The 9,997-nt window shown below is 41.4% G+C and overlaps 1 protein-coding gene across 9 annotated transcripts in view; it reads right to left on the reverse strand.

The window, feature by feature from the left end:
* The window catches only part of rbm47 (RNA binding motif protein 47), a 26,409-nt gene that overhangs the window by 3,694 nt on the left and 12,718 nt on the right, over nt 1-9,997 (reverse strand). For 3 of the 9 annotated variants that reach the window (XM_014013212.1, XM_014013210.1, XM_014013209.1), the window contains 5 exons: nt 5,531-6,398; nt 5,126-5,456; nt 4,692-4,715; nt 4,068-4,277; nt 1,135-1,337 (listed from right to left, as the gene is read on the reverse strand). In XM_014013212.1, the coding sequence (XP_013868666.1) occupies nt 1,135-1,337; nt 4,068-4,277; nt 4,692-4,715; nt 5,126-5,456; nt 5,531-6,367 (1,605 nt within the window). In that variant the 5' untranslated portion in view covers nt 6,368-6,398. Of the gene's footprint in view, nt 1-1,134; nt 1,338-4,067; nt 4,278-4,691; nt 4,716-5,125; nt 5,457-5,530; nt 6,399-9,449; nt 9,472-9,648; nt 9,745-9,997 lie in introns of those variants that run through there. The other 6 variants (XM_014013211.1, XM_014013213.1, XM_014013214.1 and 3 more) reach the window with 6 other exon arrangements.

The following is a 9,997-nucleotide window of genomic DNA, read 5'->3' on the forward strand; positions in this document are numbered from 1 at the left end:
TGCTCGAACTCATCATGAAATAAGATGTTTCTGCACTCTAAAAAATGAAGTGTTGAATTTACTCAACAAAGTCACGTCAACTGGTTCCACTAAGATTAGTCGAGTAAATTGAGCAAAGAATATACATATATTGCTCAATTTACTCAACCTGGCTTAGCGGAACCAGTTTAGTTCAGTAAATTCATAATTTTATTTCTTATAGAGTGTGTAAAAATACTTTTACTTCTACTTTCCCAATTTTTTAAAACAGTTTTACAACTTTTACTTGAGTAGTTTTCTCATCAGTGAAATTTATTTTCACCAAAGTCCTTTTCTGTTCATGTWATTTTACTTTTACTTAGTTATTTTTTCAAGTACTTTATAGACCTCTGTTCATACAGCTGTTGTAGTAGTAGTAGTAGTAGTAGTAGTAGTAGTAGTAGTAGTAGTAGTAGTAGTAGTAATTAGTGTTGTAGTAGACCAGCATAAAGTATTAAATTTTGCAACCATTAGCAGAAGAAAAGTGGCGCTAACAGGGCTGTAGCCCCCTCTGGTGGTTGTTGAAGGAAATACTAATACAAACTGTGCTTTAACAAACTTTTGAATACCTTAAATCACTGGTTCCCAAAGTTGGTTGGGAACCTGGGGGTCCTTGAACAACAAGATGGGTTCTTGAATGGATTTTCAGACTTAATTACATTTAAAAATGACTAACAACAATGTTTTTCTCTTAATCACTAGAAAAGATTGAGTTTGGTGTACTTAAAAATGGATGATATTAGCATATCAAAATTGTTACTATGCCCTTATTTATTTTGACCTGATAATGTTTCCACCCAACAATAGTTGGATCACATGTCTCTGCTGTTATTTTATGGGTCAAAAGCTAAAAAGTTTGGGAACCATTGGATTAAAACATATTATCATTTCAGCAGTATTAGCCTCTGGAAGACAGACATTTAGCAATTTCATGGGCCTCTGCCTCAAAAGTAAAGGAAAGACTTATGTAAATGTTGACTAATTATAGCCAACTTGTCATCAGACAGATAAGTAAAGATACTGATTTCAAAGTGTAAAAAACTTATGTATAAACTAAACAGAGAAGATCACAATCAGTATAAATTAAACACATTGATATTTTGGATGGGTGCAGACCTGGAAAGGTGGAGGGGTGGAGACCGCAGGCAGGACGGAGGCAGCGGCGGCCGCGGCAGCTGTGGCAGTGTTGTGTTCAGGGTGTTGCATGGTCAGGGGGTTGATAAGATGCTCCACAGTGTGCACTTTCCCCTCCTCCATCAGTTTGGTTGCAGGAGCAGRGCTGAACACTGGGTACTGTGCACCCAGAGCTGGCAGTGCCACTGTACACACAGAGAGAGAACTCAATAAACAAAAGTCTGGACAACGGAGAGGGACACAGAGGAAACCAGAAGGAGGAACATGAGACCTGCAGCCATGCTCAAACATGCACACAATCATGGTTGGGTCAGGAGGAAAATGGGAAGCTGAAGGGAACAATTAATGTAAATGGAGAAAAGTACGTTACACAAACTGGCGCTGGGGTGTGATTTGGATTATGACGATGCTCAGTTGTGGATTAACTCCCTTGTTACAACACACACATACACGAACACACTCACACACTGCAAATACAGCATCAGTTATTACTTCAGATACACAAAAYTCTTTTCAGTCTGGTGCTGATCCTGTGATCCAACAAGGACTGGGACTAAAACTAAACACCACATTCAGGTTGGTTGGTTCTATTACAAAACTGACCTGTAATGATGACKAAATACACAACAATAAAATCAATGAAAAACATTTTATTCATTGATGATTTTGACAAAACATTTCAGTTTTGTAATAGCATTCAGAATAAAGAAAATAATTCCAAGTGTTTGGATTTGAATTGTAAWATTTTGGTGGGGTGAAAAAGATTCACCAACAACTAGAAAGAGCACAACATTTTCCATTTCTGAAAAGTCCATTCTCACTAGAAAATAATACAACATAATGTCCATATTTTAAATTTATTTTTGAGTCAGTAAGCTGCTAAGCTGTTTTTTAGACTTCATGTTACATAACTCCATGAGTAATACAATTTAAAAATGTATATTTGACCTAAAGATGTCCCCTTGACTCCTCAATGAAAATTATAAATACACTTCTAACCCCAACACTTCCCATCTTACCTGTAGTGAATGGTTCTTTGAACAACCTAACCCTAACTGCACTGATGAGCCAATGGCTGGTCTGATAAGAATAATGTGGATTTTTAGATTCTTAAAAACTCTGTTGTCAAACATTTTATATTAACTCTGATGCGTGCTGTTTTTTTAAAGCTCTACACAGTCAGAATTKAATAAAAATGTTTGCGTTATAAAAAATGTGGTTTCTTGCAAAAAGCAGCAGCAGACACAGCAAATAACTGTAGCTTTTCCTGCAGGAATGTCAAAATTTTGAAACTGATATCAGAATAAATTTTTATAATTCAAATTTCAAATCAGTTTATTTATATGGCACCAAGTCACAACAATGCTGTCTCATGGCACTGTACAAAAAAGAAAATAACAGAAATAAAAACAATCAGTCTAAGAACGAAGCAGATTGCATTGTATTGCATTGAATCTTCATTTCAGTCTCCCATCCTGAGCAGCAAATTGGCAGCAGTGGAGAGGAAAAACTCCCTTTTAACAGGAAGAAACCAGCAGAACCAGGCTCAGGATGGGCGGCCATCTGCCTCAACTGGTTGGGTTTGGGGAGACAGGAATGAGACAAACACAGAATGACTGGAAGAAAAAAACACGTTTGCATGAATCGCCCTAAACTTTTGGAAATTGAAGTTGTTTTAAAATGACAGTACACACTCTGTGGCCTCATTCAGACTAGCTGTTAGCTCATCAAACAGTTCACTCAGAATTAAACTCTCTCTCTCCAAACTGAGGTTGTAGTATCCCCTCCTTGTCAGAGTATTTTCACTCATAATTAAATTTAAAGATGTACAGTGTGGAGGCAGAACACCAACGTATCGATTGCATTTAAAGTTATAAACCTATATTATCATACCTTATAAAAMATTATATTTATTGTGCAGCTGCAACATTTTCATTGTGAGCCAATACCTGTTCTTTTATAAGTAAGTTCCTCTGAGTGTCTATTTGTGTGTGATATATTTGCATCACTGCAGCTTCATTTCTTTCTGCATACTGACAGAAAAATAAAGATCAGAAAAAAWCAATGCTACGTTTGATTGGACTGCAAGTTCCTCAAGATTCATTCATCAGGTTCTTCATAATTGAATCAGGTATTATTTTGAATGAGATTAAATTCTTCCAAACACTGGCATTATRCTTGGAGGTAATCGAAAGAAAGAGGAAATACAGATTATCTTTAGTCTGTGTGTTAGTGTTGCACTTCAGCTCTTGTTTTGACAGCAAATTGGGAAGCAAAACATCCATTAAATTTGAAATAATTGATTAGGAGACTGATTATATTCCTCTTCATTTATATTTCAGCTTTTTGTATTATGAAATAAAAAGGAACTGTCCAGAATTTTTCTAAAGTCAAAAATAGAGCTGAGCGCATGTGTGAAAGCGTATTAGTCCAACTCTGTTCAGATTTGTGACACATTTGTGTTGAAACAGTGTGGAGATATTGCACTAAATAACTCAAAAAAATGTAAAGAATTTAAAAAACTTAACCTTATGTATATCTAATCAAATGAAAACAAAATTTGTTATTTTTGCCTATAAAGAAATACACATATTCTGGTCCTAGTAATGCAGCTCCACGTGTTGGTTCAACACAGCATTGATTTGAATCTGAACAGCAAACAAGACAATTTTCTGATGGAACAGAAGGATAGAGTAAAGATTGAAACGAAGCTGCTGCTTTCTGGTCATGAATGAACAGACGCATGTTTTGTGTCGTTATTCGTTCAAATGGAGGAAGTCGTTTTTGCTCATGACCATCCAGCAYCAGCTCTCACGATGATTCATGAAAGCTTCCTCAAACCACACAGGACGGAGGTTTAGTAGGGAGATGGGAGATGGGGCGAGGACATAGACGAATACGTCCGTCTCACTGACTTGTGCCAGGTTTGATGCCAACTGGGTTGACGGAGGCAGCAAGCTCCAGACTGGGCATCAGTTCATAGGGTTTTTCGGGCTGTTTGGTCTTGCCTTCGTGGTAGCGACTGTAGATGCCACGACCGGCAGAGTAACCCCCGAGGTACGACCCCCGAGGTCCAGGGGTACGATTACCTGCAGCAGCACGACCACGACCTCTCACAGTACCTGCTTAAAATACAATTACAGGGGTTCTGGTTTAGGATTTGGGCAAATTTTGTTGGGCTTCATGCAATTAACTTTTTTTTTTACTTATTTGGAAGTTTTTATCATAACAGTCTGCTTGTGCATGATAACCGCCTCAAATATATCTATACGGATGCAATTTGGAAGCATATGGGTGCTGTTAAGCTTCATCCCTGAGCTTTTTTTCCCAGAGTTTTTTTTACGTTACAGTGTCTACAGCACTGTTAAATGATACAACAGGACATTTGGACCTTTGCTGGGATCCCTACAATGAAATGCGAAGAAATGCGGGGTGATAACACAGCAGGAAAGGATGGTGTTAGAAAATGTAAAAGTTGGTCACATGGCAAGAAAGCTCATTGTTCATTGGAAGGTATGAGTATGAATGTGAGAGATTACCATTGTTCTGTATCATTGGGAATCCTTTGGAGAGAAAACCAAAACACAATGATTGTTGATAGTCACAAAGATTTTCCTGCTCCCATCCAAGACCACATTTAAATCAATCATTTAAGATAACAGGATTAGCATTCATTGGTCCATCAGTTCGTTTTCTGCATGGCTTTCAACATGTCTTTGATTTGAAGCCACAATGCTCATCAAGTTATTCAAAACATCAAGTGAAATGTTTTGCATGAAATCAGTCATGTTTTAGTCATTATGAACACTAATAAATCACTGTTTGGATGCCTTTTTTATATAAATCATCCATTTTTTATCATTATTATTATCTTTAAGTTTCAACTGCCACCAACATTTTTTTAAAAACAGTTGGCTTTAAGAAAAACATTGCAAAGAATCATTTCAAAAAGATAAAAAGCAACAATTCTAACCTTTCACAAAGTAGTCCCTGTTGGGTCCGATGAGCGTGTTGTAAGGATAACCGTAGTAGGCCAGTGTGTAGGGGTCACACTGGTACACGTAGTTCTGCGGAGTAGCTTCAGGCGTGGCAGACGCTCCCCCCTTGGAGGCCTTCTGGCGTGAGTATTGCTCTTTATCTACCGGTTTGGCTAGAGTCACTTCGATGCAGGACCCTTCGATTTCTGTGCTGTTCAGGTGGTCCATTGCCAGCACAGCGTCGTCTCGGGACGTAAAGTGGACAAAAGCGTAGTCGCGGATTTTCTTCACACGCTCCACGCACCCGGGGTTCCACTGGCTGAAAATCTGACAAGTGAATAAAAAGAGTAAGACCATCTGATTTGAACAAAGCCATGCTGTCGTGTTTTTAAGACATTCACCTTTCTAATTGTCTCCTCGCTGGTCTCCATCATCAGGTTCCTTACATAAAGGATCTTCACCGTTTCCATCACGTCTTCATCRACATCAATCTCTGGCTCCGCCCAGTCCACTGCGATCTGATGGCCCCACAGCTGGATGCGGCCGGGCATCAGCTTCCTGCGAGCCATGGCGGCTGCGCGGTGCGACTCGTACTCCACGAAGGCAAAGCCGCGGTTCTTCATCTTGTCGGCAGCGCTCGCGTAAACGATCACGTCCAGCACGCCCTCCGTCACCTTGGAGACCTCCTCCAGGATCTCCTCGCGCTTCTTGGTCTTGGGAATGCCTCCGATGAAGAGCCGGCAATTGTCCACGGAGGAGCAGACGCCCAGCAGCCGCCCGGGTCGCACCTCGTAGTTGTTGAGCTCCCGCACGGCCCTCTTGGCCTCGTGCTTCTGCGTGTACATCACGAACGCGTACCCTCGGTTCTTCCCGTCGAAGTCCATCATCAGACGCATTTCGTAAATGTTCCCCACGGACTCGAACACGGGCACCAGCTCGTCCTCATACACGTCTCGCGGGATCTTGCCAACAAAGATTTCACAGCCGCGAGGAGGAGCTGGACCGCTCCAACCAGGAGGCGGGCCGTATTTACGCTGACCGTTCTCCTGAATCATACCGTAGCCGGTGCGCTCCATCAAGGTCAGCAGCGCCGACTCGTTGGGAGCTCCTGCGACTCCCTCTGGGATGCTGTTCTGTCCTTGGAGTGAATGATAAGAGGCGCCGGAGGGCTTGGAGGGTTTGGAYGGGGCAGCGTTATTGCTCATGGTTGAGGAGGAAGCAGGATCTTCGGCTGTCATGCTGACAAAACCATCCAATCAGATCGGGGGCCTGAAAACAAGGAGAGGAGCAAATTCATCATATGATGTTTGACAACTGAAGCTGCTAAAAAAGAGAGAAACCCAGAACAGAAAGGAAGACAAATATTAATAATAAAAAACTGAACTGATTGAAAGACATTATTCCACCTATAAAAAGGTCAGGGAGAGATCTGCTTGAAGAGTTGCAAAATGATTAACAGAGCACAAAKGCCTGTTAGATTATCTATCAAACAGCTCGGACACATTATGTGACCTGAACACACAAATGGAACAGCGTCTATAAATCCTCAGGACGTCTTTCCCCTATCAGTGCTTTTACAGCCTTGTTTTGTTGAGTGCCTCAGATCCCTCACTGACCTCTGACCCCTATCAGCAAGCACGAAGGGCTGTAAACCCTGAAAACTCCGGCTCAAGGTTCCCCGGGTACGACTCGGTCACATGCTCATTATGTGTGTCTGTGTYTGTCAGACAAATTGAGACAACTTGGAGTTAAGCTACACGAGGAAATAGTTGGAAAATATGACCCCACAAAATATTTTGTTCACAATATTAATATATTAACCTATTCCACACACACACACACCTACACTTACACACAAAACCACAAGAGTATGTTGAACTTTGGACTCTCTTATCAATATACTGTGTGTGTGTGTGTCCATTCATTAAGGAGTGCAGGCCTAAAAGAGCATCAGAGAACAACCAGAAATCCGCTTCTCAAACATAAACCTCTTACTTTGTTATTTTCCAACACAGCCAGCATTCAGAGTGGAAAAATCCACAGCATTCAAAATCCCACCAAAAATCTCCTACAACCCTGAAGCAGCCAATCAAAGCCTGAACAGTGGTCTTTTTATTAGACTAAAACAATTTTGCATCTTTTTATTAAAAAAATATAAAAATTGCTCGTCAGGAAGGTATAATTTTGTGCATCACAAGATTACCTGGACTTGGACAAAAACAGGTGAAACACTACAAAGCCAAGCAACCATAGAAACATGATGCACACTCATTTGACCTGACCTAATAGCCAAGTCTCCCCCCTACACACACACACACACCCACACACACACAGAGAGAGAGACACACAAACGTTCACTGGCATAAAAACTAATCTACAAAACAGTAGTTACTGGAGTAAAACAAGACATTTCAAACATTTTAAGCCCAAAATTCATCAAGTTTTAGCTTTTTTGACAGGAAGATGAGACCCTGATGAGACGAGCCGTTATGAAATCTTATTTTTTACAGAACTTGATATGAACACACATTTTTGAGTCTATGGAAAGTCACTGTTTGGTTCTGCTAAGTGAGCCTTCTTGTCCCGCTGAAGGTAACATTGTCCTAGCAGCTATCTACATCTGTCAAAACCTGCTTCTGTGTTCACTTCTTCCTCTGCCTCCCCTTCGCTCTTCCTGAAGTCATGAAGAGCCAACACCACGCCAAGTCTTATCAGCTTTGATGACAAAAGGAGGACAGTATTTGGGAGTATGAGCTATGTGACAGGTTTTGTTTTTCTGGGATTTTTGTGTGTGTGTATTTGGAAACTGTTATTACTTTGGATTCATCTGCTTTTATCATCTTCATGGTTCACTGTGACAGAAATAAAGCACATCATGGAAAGTTGCTACAAATCCAAAAAAAAGTTACAAAATTAAAAGCTTAGGATTTTTTGAAGGAACATGTGTTGTCTTCTATGCCAGATTAAGGTCATATTACGGTGTGTTGAGAAATGAGTTGTAGCTGTTTTGGTCAAAATTACAGGATGCAATGCTCAGAGTATAGGTTGTGAATGACTCTCAGCTATGACACGTTAGATTAGCTGTAATAACTGTCTGAGTTATAGCTATTTTTAATTTAGGGATTAGCTGTGATAGCCATCTTGAATTGGGTTGACTGAAAAAAATTAAGACAGATTTGGGTAAAAACATTACCATCTGCCTTTTCAACAGCACAAGGACAGGTCTCCAGTACAATAAAGAAAACAACTGTCTCCACTGTTGCCATCGATGCTAAAGTGTTGATGCAGTCGGCGGTCCTTGCACGAGTTTGTGTCTTTGTGAGTGAAAGGGGCCAAGAGGAAACCTGAGGCAGCAGCAYGTAGATAATTAACTTTGGTGAAAGCAAATCACAGCCTTTGTTCTGAGGATGTAAAGATTTACAGATGCTGACAGTCGCAGAATGTTATGAGGGCCTCGTAGCTGTGATTTTATTATTTTTTCTTCTTCTTCTTCCTGCTTTGGTTTCAGACGGTTTTGTTGGAGCTGGCAGGTGMCTGGTTAAACATAACCAGAGCTCAGGACCAGAGTTCACCTGGTCGAAGGTTGTGAACTCGTCAAGGAGCAAATGACTGAAGAAAGTTAGTGTTGCAGTCGTTGCCACAGAGATGGTCCATTACCTTATGTTTATGATTGATGGAAGCAGCTGAATCTCTGCATATTAACCCGTGATTAGAGACAGGATTGTTTTACGAGTAGATAAAAAGCTTTTATGGCCTTCCTGTGGGATGGCTTTATGCAAACATGGATCGTCTCCTTCAAGTAAATTTCATCTTTTTCCACATGTGAGGAAATGAGCCGTGAGCAGTGTAGTTCCCCATAACCCGAAAGAGGAAGAAATGCTCTTGTATTGATGATAAATCAATGCTGCAGCTGAGATCTTTTCTCAGGATTCTTTTTATTGGTTCAAATGTTTGCAAGCCAGCAAATCTCCTACTATAAAAAAAGTCTGTGAGGCTCAGAAAATCTTAACCGGTGCAAAGTAGAAACTAAACATCCTGACTGACAGTGGTTCAACATAATGAGGAAAATAGGCCAAAGGAAGGCGATGTTCAGCTCCAAACTCAGGAGAACCCTGCCATTCAAGTGTTTCTGGCAGCTGCTGACAACAGTGTCACAAATCAGCAGAACAAGATCAACGAAACACCAACCGTAAGCCCCTATCCTGCTGTCGMTACACACAACACAAAGCAACAGCAGACAGGAGACTAGACGACTCGTGCAAACAAGCTTCAAGCCATCCTTCAAGTCTCTGACAGGAGTATCTGAGAAAACAATCTGACCTTCATTCCAGCTCAGGTCTCAGGAAAAGTTGTTATTCAAGGTCAACAGATCCCCGCGCAGCAAAGACAGAGGTGGAAGGGGAAGTGAGACTGGGACCAGAGCAGCAGTCTTGAGAAAGATGTGTCACAGCAGAGGGATGGTGGTGGGAGAGAAAAGAGGAAGCAGAAGCAGAGAGCGGTCAGAGAAGAGGATATCTACCCTCGTTTGCTCCACACAGCGCTCCGCTGCCTGCTCCGGGAGGGTTTAGTCCACCTCCATGAGAGACAGGTACAGCAGGGCACAGAGTCCAACCTCCTCCACGCACGCATGCACGCACGCACGCACGCACACACACACACACACACACACTGATAGTAGCACACAGAGCTCTCTCACACACACACACACACGCACGCACACACACACACACACACACACACTGAGCCAAAGCTGAAACCGTGAGAGCTAATGAAGGTGGAGCTAAAACAGGTACTTCTGGGCACAGTGTGTGTGTGTGTGTGTGTGTGTGTGTGTGTGTGTGTGTGTGTGTGTGTGTGTGTGTGTGTGT

This window comes from Austrofundulus limnaeus, unplaced genomic scaffold, assembly GCF_001266775.1.
Source record: "Austrofundulus limnaeus strain Quisiro unplaced genomic scaffold, Austrofundulus_limnaeus-1.0 Scaffold99, whole genome shotgun sequence".
NCBI classification, from domain to species: Eukaryota; Metazoa; Chordata; class Actinopteri; order Cyprinodontiformes; family Rivulidae; genus Austrofundulus; species Austrofundulus limnaeus.